The sequence below is a fragment of the Somniosus microcephalus genome, chromosome 6 (assembly GCF_052327205.1).
Source record: "Somniosus microcephalus isolate GS21.2 chromosome 6, FLI_Smic_1.0, whole genome shotgun sequence".
NCBI classification, from domain to species: domain Eukaryota; kingdom Metazoa; phylum Chordata; class Chondrichthyes; order Squaliformes; family Somniosidae; genus Somniosus; species Somniosus microcephalus.
Genome location: NC_140992.1, coordinates 47,271,699 through 47,287,318, shown reverse-complemented (window position 1 = coordinate 47,287,318; position 15,620 = coordinate 47,271,699). Strand labels below are relative to the sequence as shown.

Below are 15,620 nucleotides of genomic sequence, written 5' to 3'. Positions count from 1 at the left end.
CTAATATAAACTGGGAAAAACAGAGTGCTAAGGGTAGGGAAGGAGATGAATTTCTGGTATGTGCACAGCAGAACTTCCTCGATCAATGTCTCCAGTCCAACAAGGAAGGAAGCAGTGTTGGATCTGGTTCTGGAAAATGAAGTAGAGCAAGTGGAATGTGTTACAGTAAGAGATCACCTAACTAACAGTGACCACAACTTAATTCAGTTTAAAGTAATTCTGGAGAGAGACTAGAAAATATCAAATGTAAAGATGCTCAACTGGGGAAGAGCTAATTTCAGTTATTTAAGAAGGGACCTAGTAGAGATAGATTGGAAAAGGTGATTGCAGGGTAAAGCAGTAACAGAGCAATGGAGGGCATCCAGTAAGAGATAGTTCAGGTATAAATCAGGCATAATCCTTTGAAAGGTAAAGTTAGAGCATCCAAAGCTAATGCGCCCTGGATGACAAAGGAAATAAAAGTTAAAATAAAACAGAAAAAGGAGGCTTATGACAAATGTTAGTAGCAAGATTCAGTTAATAAGCATGAAGATTATGGAAAGTACAGGAGGGAATTGAAAAAGTTAACACCGGAAGCAAGGAGAGATTAAGAGAAAAGATTAGCAGGCAACGTGAAAATGAACCCTAAATATTTTATAAACAAAGTATAAGCAGTTTGCTAGGGGAAAACGTTGTGCCCATTAAGGACCCAAAGGGAAATTTTCATGTAGAGGCAGAGGAACTGGCAAAAACATTAAAAGGAGTGCTTTACATCTGTCTTCACAAAGGAAGCGGGGGTACGGTAGCATAGTGGTTATTTTACTGGACTAGTCATCCAGAGGCCTGGACTAATGATCTAGAGACGAGAGTTCAAATCCCACCACGGCAGCTGTGCATTTAAATTCAGTTAATTAAATAAATCTGGAATTAAAAAGCTGGTATCAGTAATGCTGACCATGAAATGATCGGCTTGTCATTAAAACCCATCTGGTTCACGAATGTCCTTTAGGGAAGGAAATCTGCTGTCCTTACTGGGTCTGGCCTATGTGATTCCAGACCACACCAACGTGGTCGACTCTGAAATGGCCTAGCGAGCCACTCAGTTGCTCAAACTGCTACGAAAAACAAGAATAAAAAAACGGGACGGATGACCCGACATCGACCTAGGCACCTACGACAACGGCACACCCAGCCCAGTCGACCCTGCAAAGTCCTCCTCACTAACAACTGGGGATTTGTGCCAAAATTGGGAGAGCTGTCCCACAGGCTAGTTAATAACAGCCTGACATAGTTATACTTTTATACCTTTCAGCCAGCGTCCCAGACTGCCCCATTACCATTCCTGGGCATGTCCCACTGGCAGGACAGACCCACCAGAAGTGGCGGCACAGTGGTATGCAGTCGGCAAGGAGTAGCCCCGAGAGTACTTAACACTGACTCCAGTCGCAATCAAGTCTCATGGCTTCAGGTCAAGCATGGGCAATGAAACCTCCAGCTGATTACCACCTACCGCCCTCCCTCAGCTGATGAATCGTAACTCCTCCACGTTGAACACCACTTGGAAGAAGCACGGAGGGCAGCAAGGGCACAGAATATATTCTGCGTGGTGGACTTCATTGTGGCTCGGTAGCACCACTACTGATAGAGCTGGCCGAGTCCTGAAGGACATAGCTGCCAGACTGGGCTTGCAGCAGGTGGAGAGAGAACCAACTCATCCTCACCAATCTCCCTGTCGCAGGTGCATCTGTCCATGATAGTACTGGTAGCAGTGACCACCACACTGCCCTTGTGGATTAGAAGTCCCGTCTTCACACTGAGGACACCCTCCATCGTGTTGTGTGGCACGACCACCATGCTAAATGGGATAGATTCAGAATAGATCTAGCAGCTCAAAACTGGGCATCCATGAGATGCTGTGGGCCATCAGCAGCAGCAAAATTGCATTCCAACACAATCTGTAACCTCATGGCCTGGCATATCCCTCACTCTACCATTATCATCAAGCCAGAGGACAAACCCTGGTTCAATGAGGAATGTAGAAGAGCAGGCCAGGTGTACCTAAATATGAGGTGCCAACCTGGGGAAGCTGCAACACCATACTACATGCATGCTAAACAGTGGAAGCAGCATGCTATAGACAATTCCCACCACGGCAGCTGGGGAATTTAAATTCAGTTAATTAAATAAATCTGGAAAAAAAAGCTAGCATCAGTAATGCTGACTATGAAACCACCGGATTGTTGTAAAAACCCATCGGGTTCACTAATGTCCTTTAGGGAAGGAAATCTGCCGTCCTTACTTGGTCTGGCTTACGTGATTCCAGACAGACAGCAATCTGTTTCCACAACCAATGGATCAGATCAAAGCTCTGCAATCCTGCCACATCCAATCGTGAATGGTGGTGGATAATTAAACAACTAGCAGGAGGCTCCATGAATATCCCCATCCTCAATGAGGGCAGAGCCCAGCACAAGTGCAAAAGACAAGGCTGAAGCATTGCGACCATCTTCAGCCAGAAGTGCTGAGTGGATGATCCATCTCGGCCTCCTCCTGAGGTGCCCACCATCACAGAAGCCGTTCTTCAGCCAATTCAATTCACTCCACGTGATATCAAGAAACGATTGAGCACACTGGATACAGCAAAGGTTATGGGCCCCAACAACATTCCGGCTATCGTGCTGAAGACTTGTGCTCCCGAACTAGCCACGCCTCAAGCCAACACTGGCATCTACCCGATAATGGGGAAAACTACCCAGGTATGTCCTGTCTACAAAAAGCAGGACAAATCCAATCCGGCCAATTATCATCCCATCAGTCTACTCTCAATCATCAGCAAAGTGATGGAAGGTGTCGTCAACAGTGCTATCAAGCAGCACTTACTCAACAATAACCTGCGCACTGCTGCTTAGGCTGGGTTCCACCAGGATCACTCGGCTCCAGACCTCATTACAGCCTTGGCCCAAACATGGACAAAAGAACTGAATTCCAGAGGCGAGGTGAGAGTGACTGTCCTTGACATCAAGGCAGCATTTGACAGAGTGTGGCATCAAGGAGCCCTAGTAAAATTGAAGTCAATGGGAATCAGGGGAAAACTCTGAATTGGCTGGAGTCATACCTAGCACAAAACAAGATGGCTGTGGTTGTTGGAGGGCAATCATCTCAGCCCCAGAACATCACTTCAGGAGTTCCTCAAGGCAGTATCCTAAGCCCAACCATCTTCAGCTACTTCATCAATGATCTTCCCTCCATCATAAGGTCAGAAGTGGGGATGTTCACTGATGATTGCAAAGTGTTCAGTTCCATTCGCAACTCAGATAATGAAGCAGTCCACACCCACATGCAGCAAGACCTGGGTGACGTTAAGGCTTGGGCTGATAAGTGGCAAGTAGCATTCGCGCCACATAAATGCCAGGCAATGACTATCTCCAACAAGAGAGTCTAAGCTCCGCCCCTTGACAGTCAACGGCATTACCATCGCCGAATCCCCCACCATCAACATCCTGGGGGAGGGTCACCATTGACCAGAAACTTAACTGGACCAGCCACATAAATACTGTGGCTAAAAGAGCAGGTCTGGGTATTCTGCAGCAAGTGACTCACCATCTGACTCCCCAAAGCCTTTCCACCATCTACAAGGCACAAGTCAGGAGTGTGATGGAATACTCTCCACTTGCCTGGACGAGTGCAGCTCCAACAACACTGAAGAAGCTCGACACCGTCCAGGACAGGTCTAGCAGCTCAAAACTGGGCATCCATGAGGTGCTGTGGGCCATCAGCAGCAGCAAAATTGCATTCCAACACAATCTGTAACCTCATGACCTGGCATATCCCTCACTCTACCATTACCATCAAGCCAGAGGACCGCTTGATTGGCAGCCCATCTACCACCTTAAACATTCACTCCCTCCACCAGCGGTGCACCATGGCTGCAGTGTGTACCATCTACAAATGCACTGCAGCAACTCGCCAATGCTTCTTCGACAGCACCTCACAAACCCACGACCTCTACCACCTAGAAGGACAAGGGCAGCAGGCGCATGTGAATACCATCACCTCCAAGTTACACACCATCCTGACTTGGAAATATATCGGCGTTCCTTCATCGTCGCTCGGTCAAAATCCTGGAACTCCCTACCTAACAGCACTCTGGGAGTACCTTCACCACATGGACTGCACGGTTCAAGAAAGCTGCTCATCAACACCTTCTCAAGGGCATTTAGGGATGGGTAATAAATGCTGGCGTTGCCAGCGACGCCCACATCCCAGGAACAAATTTTTTTAAATGTGGAGGTTACACTAAAAGGGAAGTTATGGACAGGATAATATATAGAGAAGACGTGCTAAAAAGATAAGCATTATCGAAAGTTGGTAAGTCACCTGGTCCAGATGGAATACATCCTAGGGTGCTGAAAGAAGCAAAGGTAGAAATAGCAGATGCATTGGTCATAATCTTTCAATCCTCATTGGATACAGGAGTAGTGCTGGAGGGTTGCTAATGTTGTACTACTATTCAAGAAAGGGGTGAGGGATAAACCAGTGAACTACAGGCCAGTCAGACTAACATTTGTGGTGGGGAAGTTATTGGAATCCATTATCAGGGCCAAAATTAACCCATATCATTCCAAATGAAAGTTTATCAAGGAGAGCCAGCATTGATTTGTTAAAGGTAAATCGTGTCTGAATAACTTGATTGAGTTATTTGATGAGGTAACAGGTAACAGATAAAGTGGATCTAGTGCAGTAGATGATGTATATATGGATTTTCAGAAGGCATTCGACAAAGTGCCACACAAAAGGCATATTAAAAAGATGGGAGTCCATGGAATTAAGGGGAAAGTGGTGGTATGGATACAAAATTATTTAAATGGGGAGAGATTACAAAATGCTGAGGTAGAGGGATTTGGGGGTCCTTGTACATGAATCACAAAAGTTAGCATGCAGGTACAGGAAGTAATTAGGAAGGCAAATGGAGTGTTGGCCTTTATTGCAAAGGGAATGGAGTATAAAAGTAGGGAAGTCCTGTTACAACTGTACAGGGTGTTGGTGAGACCACAGCTGGAGCACTGCGTACAGTTTTGGTCTCCTTATTTAAGAAAGGATATGCTTGCATTGGAGGCAGTTCAGAGAAGGTTCACGAGGTTGATTCCAGAGATGAAGGGGTTGTCTTATGAAGAAAGGGTGAGCAGGTTGGGCCTATACTCACTGGAGTTTAGAAGAATGAGAGGGGATCTTATTGAAACATAAGATTCTGAAGGGGCTTGACAGGGTAGATGCAGAGAGGATGTTTCCCCTCGTGGGGGAATCTAGAACTAGGGGGCATAATTTCAGAATAAGGGGGCACCCTTTTAAATCGGAAATGAGGAGGAATTTCTTCTCTCAGAGTCGGGAATCTTTGGAATTCTTTTCCCCAGACAGCTGTGGAGACTGGGTCATTGAATATATTTAGGGTGCCGAGAGACAGATTTTTGAACGATAAGGGCGTCAAGGGTTATGGGGAGCAGGCAAGGAAGTGGAGTTGAGGCCAAGATCAGATCAGCCATGATCTTATTGAATGGCAGAGCAGGCTCGAGGGGCCAAATGACCTACTCCTGCTCCTACGTCTTATGCTCTTATGTTTTTATAATTGGCTCAGTGACGGGAAGCAAAGTGTGGCGGTGGATGGATATTTTCAGACTGGGAGGTGGTTTGCAGTGCTGTTCTTAAAGGGTCAATTTTGGGTCCATTACTCTGCAATTTCTATAAACGACTTAGATTACCATCGTTGAATCCCCCACCATCAACATCCTGGGGGTCACCATTGACCAGAAACTTAACTGGACCAACCACAAATACTGTGGCTAAAAGAGCAAGTCAGAGTCTGGATATTCTGTGGCGAGTGACTGACCACCTGACTCCCCAAAGCATTTCCACCATCTACAAGGCACAAGTAAGGAGTGTGACGGAATGCTCTCCACTTGCCTGGATGAGTGCAGCTCCAATAACACTGAAGCTCAACACCATCCAGAACAAAGCAGTCTGCTTGATTGGCACCCCATCCACCACCTTAAACATTCACTCCCTCCACCACCAGCACACCGTAACTGCAGTGTGTACCATCTATAAAGTGCACTGCAGCAACTCGCCAAAGCTTCTTCGACAGAACGCACAAAGACGCGACCTCTACCACCTAGAAAGACGAGGGCAGCAAATACACGGAATACCACCACCTCCAAGTTCCCCTCCAAGTCACACACCATCACCAACACTTTCTCGAGGGCAATAAGGGATGGGCAATAAATTGCCAGTGACGCCCACATCCCGTGAATTAATTTTAAAAAAGAGCATTATAACATTTGCAGATAATACGAAACTTGGCAAAGTAGATGATCATGATGAGGATAGGCTTCAGGATGACACCAACAGGATAGTGAAATGGGCAAAAGCATGGCAGATGGAGTTCAATGCGGAGAAGTGTGAAGTGATGCAGTTTGGGAGGACTAATATGGAAAGATAGCATACTATAAATGGCACAATTTTGAAAAGTGTAGATGAGTAGAGAGACCTTGGTGTCCATATACACAAATCCTTAACGGTGTCAGCGCAAGTTGATAAGCTGGTTAAAAAAGCATATGGGTTACTTGGGTTTATATATAGAGGAACAGAATATAAAAGCAAACAGATCATGTTGGAACTTTATACATCACTGGTTAGGCCTCAGCTGGAGTATTAGGGACAATTCTGGGTACCACACTTCAGGAAAGATGTAAAGGCATTAGAAAGGGTACAGAGGAGGTTTACCAGGAATGAAGGACTTCAGTTACGAGGAGAGGTTGGAAAAGTTAGGACTATTCTCCTTGGAACAGAGAAGGTTAAAAGGTGACCTAGTAGAGGTTTTCAAGATGAGGGGTTTTGATAGAATAGGGAAAAATTATTCTCTGGCGAGTGGGTCAATAACTAGAGGTCATAGATTCAAAAGATGTACAGGGGAGATGAGGAAAATTGTTTTCACTCAGAGTTGTCGGGATCTGGAACACTGTAGCTGAAAAGATGGTGGAAGCTGATTCCATAAATAATTTTAAAAGGGAGTTGGACAGGTAATGGAGGATGAGGAACTTACAGGGTTACGGACAAAAAGCGGGGATCTGGGACTGAGCACGACTGCTCTTTCAAAGAGCCAGCACAGGCACGATGGGCCTCCTTCTGTGCTGGAAGTTTCTGTGGTTATTTCTGTTGCAAAGTGCCTAAATGGTCCTCTCAGCTTCATCAGGCTTAATGCTCAAAGACTGTTTACCAACTATGCAAATTAATTCTCACCTGTCCAAGTTCTTCATTAAGATCTGAGGTGTTAACCTGTGCACGCTGATCTGTCGCTTCATGGTACAAGTCAAGATCCCACATAATGAAAAAGGATCCCAAGAACTTCTGCATCTCAACGGTAACATAGAGTGAAATTGGAATGATGTAATTGTACAGCACCATGAAAGCCAAGAAATCAGATATACCGGTCAGAATCTACAAACAAAACAATATTGTCACTGTACTGTATTATACTCTTAAAATAAAACACTGATGTATCATTTTCAAAATGTTGTGACAACTATATGAACATGTACACATTACTCCCTTCATATGTTCTTCATTGCAGTTTTTTTTATACTGTGAAATAAATTTTCAAGCTATATGGTTGATCACCAAGCTACATAAAATTTCCAGCTCCCTAATTTCTTCAAAACATTACAAATAGAGTTTATTCTATATTTTGCCTCTCAAATCCAGGTACTGATAGCATGTTAAATATTTGAAGATGGTGTGCATTTGGGGTTGGGGGCAAATACGATCTCACCCAGTAGGAAAGAAGCTTTGCATTTTCCTGTCTGGAAACTTAACCCTTTGCAAGCTAGTTCTCTAACTAATATAAACTTTAGTTGTGCCTGACTAATCACCAACCCAGATGAGTCCAGCAACGTTAAAAACTATTGGACCCTTACTGAGTGCTCCTGCAAGTGAAGCCGGTGTCATATTGCCCGGCTGTTTCAACTCCCTTTCAGAAGGATTGGCTTTTTCCATCTAGAGGAGGCTTATTGTATTTGTTTGGAAGACAGCTGCTAAGTGGCTATGGAAGCATGACTCTTTCTGACTCCTGAGGCTCCTGAGGCAAGGCTATCTGGACAGAAGACTATGGAACTAGTGTGCAGTAAGGACAGCTGTGAACACTGGGCAACACTTAGATGAAATATTTTCAGCAACCAGTCAGCTAAATACCAGAGAATCGGCGGGAATCGCGGGCTGAGCGGCTGTATAAAGGCTCCAGAGACCCAGGTAAGGCCTCAGTGCGAGAATCGGCAGGAATCGCGGGCTGAGCGGCTGTATAAAGGATCCAGAGACCCAGGTAAGGCGTACCAATCTCCAGTCTCGGACCTCAGAGGGAAGGAGAGAGGTAAAAAGTAATCCAAGTGTGACGTCACCAGAAAGCGGGTAAGTGATTGGTTGGTGAGTATTTCTCTCTTTTTTAAGCTTAAACTCCGTGGTTTATAGTTTCTAAGGTGCGATATTCATCATCTAGGGCAGAGGGTATTTAAGAATATTAATAAATTTAATTAATTACATAGAATGGGAGATCAGGTGATGTGTTGCTGCTGCAATATGTGGGAGCTGGTGGACACCATTGATGCTCACGGTGATCACATTTGCAGTAAGTGTTGGCTGCTCGAGGAATTCCGGCTCAGTGTTGAAGAGCTGGAGTCCGAGCTTCAAACACAGACACATCAAGGAGGGGGAGAGTTACTTGGACTCTATCAGGAGGTAGTCACACCAATTAGATTAATTAATTCAGATGTAGTCCGTGGCCAGGGTCAGGATGGTGTGACTAGAAGTGAGGCAGGTACGGGGATCCAGGAGGTAGTGTTGGAGGAGCCGCAGCCCTTGCTCTTGTCCAACAGGTTTGAGGCTCTTACTCCCTGTGAGGATGGGAACGGGGACTGCGGGGAGGATGAGCAACCCGGCCACAGCACCGTGGAGCAGGGGGCCATTCAAGTGGGGGGAAATAAAAGAAATGTTGTAGTGGTAGGGGATAGTATCATTAGGGGGATAGATAGAGTTCTTTGCAGCCGAGAGCCCCGAAGGTTGTGTTGCCTGCCCGGTGCCAGGGTTAAGGACATCTCCTCTGGGCTGGAGAGAAACTTGGAGTGGGAGGGGGGAGGATCCAGTTGTCGTGGTCCATGTTGGTACCAACAACATAGAAAGGACAAGGAAGGAGGTTCTGCTGAGGGAGTTTGAGCAGCTAGGGGCCAAATTAAAAAGCAGAACCACAAGGGTAATAATCTCTGGATTACTACCTAAGCCACGTGCAAATTTGGCTAGGGTAAATAAAATTAGAGAGTTAAATGCGTAGCTCAAAGACTGGTGTGGGAGAAACGGGTTTTGCTTCCTGGGACACTGGCATCAGTACTGGGACAGGAGAGAGCTGTTCCGTTGGGACGGACTTCACTTGGCCAGTGCTGGGACTCCTGGCGAATCAAATAACTAGGGCTGTAGAGAGGGCTTTAAACTAATTAGTGGGGGGGAGGTTTTAAGAGAGCGAAAAATAAAAATGACAGCGGAGAAGGCAATAGAGCAAGGTAGCAGTGGGGGAATTAAAAACCAGAGCATGTCAGGAAGGGACAGAATGTATAATGATAAAGGTAAAGTAGTAAAAAGGGGTAAAAGCAGGAATAAATTGTCAGAAAACATATTTGAAAGTTCTTTATCTGAATGCACGCAGCATTCGTTGACGAGTTGACAGTACAAATAACTACACATGGGTATGATCTGGTGGCCATTATGGAAACATGGCTGCAAGATAATCATGACTGGGAACTAAACATACAAGGGTATTTGACAATTAGGAAGGACAGACAGGAAGGGAGGTGGGGTTGCTATGTTAATCAAGGATGGAATCACTGCAATAGTCAGAAATGATATTGGGTCAAAGGATCAGGATAGTGAAATAGTTTGGGTGGAGATAAGGAATAATAAGGGGAAAAAGTCACTAGTGGGCGTAGTCTATAGGCCTCCTAACAGTTGCAACTCTGTTGGTCGGAGTATAAATCAGGAAATAGTTGGGGCTTGTAATAAGGGAACAGCTATAATCATGGGGGATTTTAACTTTCATATTGACTGGACTAATCAAATTGGGCATGGCAGCCTTGAGGAAGAGTTCATAGAGTGTATTAGGGACGGGTTCCTTGAGCAGTATGTAACTGAACCAACCAGGGGGCAGGCAATCTTAGATCTGGTCCTGTGTAATGAGACAGGATTAATAAAAAATGTCCTAGTAAAGGATCCCCTTGGAATGAGTGACCATAATATGGTTGAATTCCAAATTCAGTTTGAGGATGAGAGAGTTGGATCTCAAACCAGCGTACTGAGCTTAAATAAAGGAGACTATGAAGGTATGAGAGTAGAATTGACTAAAGTGGACTGGGAAAACAGATTAAAGTGTAAGATGGTACAAGAGCAGTGGTCTACATTCAAGGAGATATTTCACATCTTTCAAGATAAATATATTCCACTGAGGAAAAAGGGGAATAAAAGAAAAGACAGCCATCCGTGGCTTAGTAAAGTAATAAAGGATAGTATCCAACTGAAAACAAGGGCATATAAAGTAGCCAAATCTAGTGGGAGGATAGAAGATTGGGAAGCATTTAAAAGCCAGCAAACAATAACTAAAAGATTAATTAAGAAAGGGAAGATAGATTATGAAAGTAAACTAGCAAAAAATATAAAAACAGATAGCAAGAGTTTCTACAGCTATATAAAAAGAAAAAGGGTGGCTAAAGTGAACGTTGGTCCCTTAGAGGACGGGACTGGGAAACTAGTGGTGGGGAACATGGAGATGGCAAAGACGCTGAACAAATATTTTGTATCAGTCTATACAGTAGAGGACACTAAAAATATCCCAACACTGGACAAACAGGGGGCAATGGGGGGGGAGAGGAGGAGCTAAACACGATTAAAATCACTAAGGAGATGGTACTCAGTAAAATAATGGGGCTTAAGGCGGATAAATCCCCCGGACCTGATGGCCTACATCCTAGGGTCGTGAGAGAAGTGGCGGTAGGGATTGTGGATGCATTGGTGATTATTTTCCAGAACTCCCTGGACTCAGGAAAGGTCCCGGCAGATTGGAAAACTGCTAATGTAACACCCTTATTTAAGAAGGGAAGTAGGCAAAAAGCTGGAAACTATAGACCAGTTAGCCGAACATCTGTGGTTGGCAAAATGTTGGAGTCCATTATTAAGGAAACAGTAACAGAGCATTTGGATAAACATAATTTAATAGGACAGAGTCAGCATGGTTTTATGAAGGGGAAGTCATGTTTGACAAATTTGCTCGAATTCTTTGAGGATATAACATACAGGGTGGATAAAGGGGAACCAGTGGATGTAGTGTATTTGGACTTCCAAAAGGCATTTGACAAGGTTCCACACAAAAGATTACTGATCAAGATAAGAAATCATGGGATTGGGGGTAATATACTGGCATGGGTGGAAGATTGGCTATCTAACAGAAAACAAAGAGTTGGGATAAATGGTTCATTCTTGGGCTGGCAATCAGTAACTAGTGGCGTTCCGCAGGGGTCAGTGCTGGGACCCCAACTCTTTACAATCTATATTAACGATTTGGAGGAAGGGACTGAGTGCAACATATCCAAGTTTGTCGATGATACAACGATGGGAGGGAAAGCAGTGAGTGAGGAGGACATAAAAAAACCTGCAAAAGGACATAGACAGGCTAAGTGAGTGGGCAGAGATTTGGCAGATGCAATATAATGTTGGAAAGTGTGAGGTTATGCACTTTGGCAGAAAAAATCAAAGAGCAAGTTATTATCTAAATGGAGAGAAACTGCAAAGTGCTACAGTACAAAGGGATCTGGGGGTCCTGGTGCATGAAACACAAAAAGTTAGTATGCAGATGCAGCAGGTGATCAGGAAGGCCAATGGAATCTTGGCTTTTATTGCGAGGGGGATGGAGTATAAAAACAGGGAAGTCTTGCTGCAGTTATACAGGGTATTGGTGAGGCCACACCTGGAATACTGCGTGCAGTTTTGGTTTCCATATTTAAGATATACTTGCTCTCGAGGCAGTTCAGAGAAGGTTCACTCGGTTGATTCCGGAGATGAGGGGGTTGACGTATGAGGAAAGGTTGAGTAGGTTGGGCCTCTACTCATTGGAGTTCAGAAGAATGAGAGGCGATCTTATCGAAACATATAAGATTGTGAGGGGGCTTGATCGGGTGGATGCTTCCACTGATGGGCGAGACTAGAACTAGGGGGCATAATCTAAGAATAAGGGGCTGCCCTTTCAAAACTGAGATGAGGAGAAACTTCTTCACTCAGAGGGTAGTAAATCTATGGAATTTGCTACCCCAGAGAGCTGCGGAAGCTGCAACATTAAATAAATTTAAAATGGAGGTAGACAGTTTCCTAGCAGATAAGGGAATTAGGGGTTACGGGGAGAGGGCAGGGAAGTGGACGTGAGTCTAGATTCGGATCAGCCATGATCCTATTGAATGGCGGAGCAGGCCCGAGGGGCCGTATGGCCTACTCCTGCTCCTACTTCTTATGTTCTTACATTAAGAGAGTGTGATCCCTTCATATGTCCTAAGTGTGCCTTGGATATAATTCTGCAGCCCAAGTCCCAAGGTCCCTTCTAACACTTACACTTGGAGATCACAGGGGAGATCCTGAATTTCCACCATGCTGAGCAGGCAGAAAACAGATAGAAACATATGGCCAGGAGTAGGGCCTTCAGCCCCTCGAGTCTGTTCTGCCATTCAATTAGATCATGGCTGATCTGTATCTTAACTCCATTTATCCGCCTTGGTTCCGTAACCCTTAATACCCTTGCCTAACAGAAACCTATCAATCTCAGTTTTTAAGTTTTCAATTTACTTAGCCTCAACAGCTTTTTGGGGGCCTAGCTCTAATTTTAAGGTTATGCCCCCTTGTTCTGGACTTCCCCCACCGGAGGAAATAGTTTCTCTCTATCTAACCTATCAAATCCTTTAATCATCTTAAACACTTCAATTCTATACGCAAGGGAATACAAGCCTAGTCTATGAAACTTGTCCTCATAATTTAACCCTTTTAGCCCAGGTATCATTCTGGTAAATCTGCGCTGCACCCCCTTCCAAGGCCAATATATCCTTCCAGAGGTGCAGTGCCCAGAACTGAACACTGTACTTCAGATGGGGTCAAACCAGAGCTTTATGTAACTGTAACATAACTTCTACCTCTTTGTATTTGAAGGGGTAGAAGTTATGTTACAGTTATGTTGCAGGTGCAGCAGGCGGTTAAGAAGGCAAATGGTATGTTAGCCTTCGTAGCAAGAGGGTTCGAGTACAGGAACAAGATGTCTTGCTACAGTTGTACAGGGCCTTGGTGAGACCGCACCTTGAGTATTGTGTGCAGTTTTGGTCACCTTACCTGAGGAAGGACGTTCTTGCCATGGAGGGAGTGCAGCGAAGATTCACCAGGCTGATACCTGGGATGGCAGGAATGACGTATGAGGAGAGATTGTGTCGATTGGGCTTATACTCACTGGAGTTTAGAAGATTGAGAGGGGATCTCATCGAAACCTATAAAATTCTGTCAGGTCTGGACAGACTAGATGCAGGAGGAATGTTTCTGATGGCCGGGGAGTCCAGAACCAGGGGTCATAATCTAAGGATAAGGGGTAAGCCATTTAGGACTGAAATGAGGAGGAATTTCTTCACCCAGAGTGGTGAACCTGTGGGATTCTCTGCCACAGAGGACAGTGGAGGCCAGTTCATTAAATATATTCAAGAAAGAGTTGGATATATTTCTTGAGGCTAAAGGGATCAAGGGATATGGGGAAAAGGCAGGGACAGGGTACTGAATTTGGATGATCAGCCATGATCACACTGAATGGCGGAGCAGGCTCGAAGGGCCGAATGGCCTACTCCTGCTCCTATCTTCTATGTTTCTATGTCTATGTCAAAAGTTAGATTAGTGGCTTAACTGACTAGCTGGCTGATGTAATAAAGGAGAAGTCTGGCAGAACAAAGAAAGTTGCTGACAGTTGAAAAAAAGCATATTACACGATGATTGGGGGAAGTGAAAGAAGGCGAAGAGGCCATACATTGAACAATGGGCCGACAATGTGATTTGCGAAGATGTGGTTAAGTGTACGAAATTGGATAAAGAGCTAAAGCATAGAACAATGGCAGATGTGGAAACAGGGCAAATGAGATAAACAAGATGTGTTTTGTGGAGATGTGATTAAGTGTACGTGACTTGGACAATTAATTGGCCAAGTCCCAAAGATGTGAAGGAAACAAGATGTAAAATTGTATATAAGCCAACTGCTCGAATGTAAAAATTAGACTCCCGTCTCAGCTCAGACTGAGAGCCTCTCCCTGCACGTGCTTGAATAAAATCGCTTGGAACCAGTACACACTCGTCTCTGTCTGCTTTGGGGCAGAGAGAAATCCCACAACAGTATTCCAGCCTCCTCGAGATAAAGGCCAGTATTCCAAGTGTCTTTTAAATTATTTTTTGTACCTGTTCACTAGCTTTGTGTCATTTCTGTACATGGACTCCTAAATATCTCTACTCCTCCACAGCAACTAGCTTCTCACTATTTAGAAAATTCTCTGATCTATCTTTTAGGTCCAAAGTGGATGACCTCATACTTCACGCCATCTGATACAGTTTTGCCCACTCACTTAATCTATCAATGCCCTTCTGCAACTTTCTGCTCCCATCTACACTATTTACTGTGGTACCTAACTTAGTGTTATCAGCAAACTTGGATATATGGCTCTGTTCTTTCATATAAATATTACACTATTATAAATATATAGTGAAAAGCGGAGGCCCAGTACAGATCCCTGGGGGGCACCACTAGTCAAATCATGCCAGTTTGAGTACACACCCATTGTGCCCATTCACTGTCTCCTGCCTTCTAACCAATTCCCTACAATATGTCCTGATCTACATTATGGGGAAATCACTCAGCATATGGCTGGTCCGGTTGGCCAAAAGCAGACAAGCGTTTAAGCAGTGGAGCAGGTTTTTAACGTAAGTGGTAGACATTCAAATTGATAAACACAAGTTACAACTTAAATTGCACTGCACAATTAGTAAATTTGGGAGCATCAGGCAGTTATAACGAACACATTGGATCCAAAAACGGAGACAAGAAGTTGCACAAATCCCATGAAAAGGAGAAGAAAATAGTCAGTAGGCATTTGCTATCAGTTGAAGCTTCTTGTAATCCTAGTATTTACAGATATTAATAAAAAAAATAACTTCCCGCTTTAAAAATGGGAACCATCTCAGAATGGTTATATTCATTGCAAATGTGAAATATTAAGTTAAGCATTTAATATTGAAAATAACATTACCCACATGCAAATAGTTACAAAGGTTCAGGAGACCCTAAATCAAGTTATAATCTGTCTATACTCACTCTGCTACTATTTTTCTCCTGGCCAGTTCTTTCATTGTACAAAGGCTCATACCACCAAACGTATTTCAAGATGGTACTTATAATTGCTTCAATCACAAGAATTTCCAGGAAGACTATCAGAAAGGTGTTCATAGACCTACAAATAGGAAGAAATATCACAATTAAGTTTTGTAACATTTGCTTTTGC

General features: G+C 44.2%; 1 protein-coding gene across 5 annotated transcripts in view; it reads right to left on the bottom strand.

Annotated features, from left to right (window-relative positions):
* atp11b (ATPase phospholipid transporting 11B) overlaps positions 1–15,620 on the bottom strand; it is a 194,878-nt gene that overhangs the window by 115,851 nt on the left and 63,407 nt on the right. For all 5 annotated transcript variants that reach the window (XM_085990141.1, XM_085990139.1, XM_085990137.1 and 2 more), the window contains 2 exons: positions 15,434–15,569; positions 7,273–7,470 (listed from right to left, as the gene is read on the bottom strand). In XM_085990141.1, the coding sequence (XP_085846267.1) occupies positions 7,273–7,470; positions 15,434–15,569 (334 nt within the window). The remainder of the gene's footprint in view (positions 1–7,272; positions 7,471–15,433; positions 15,570–15,620) is intronic.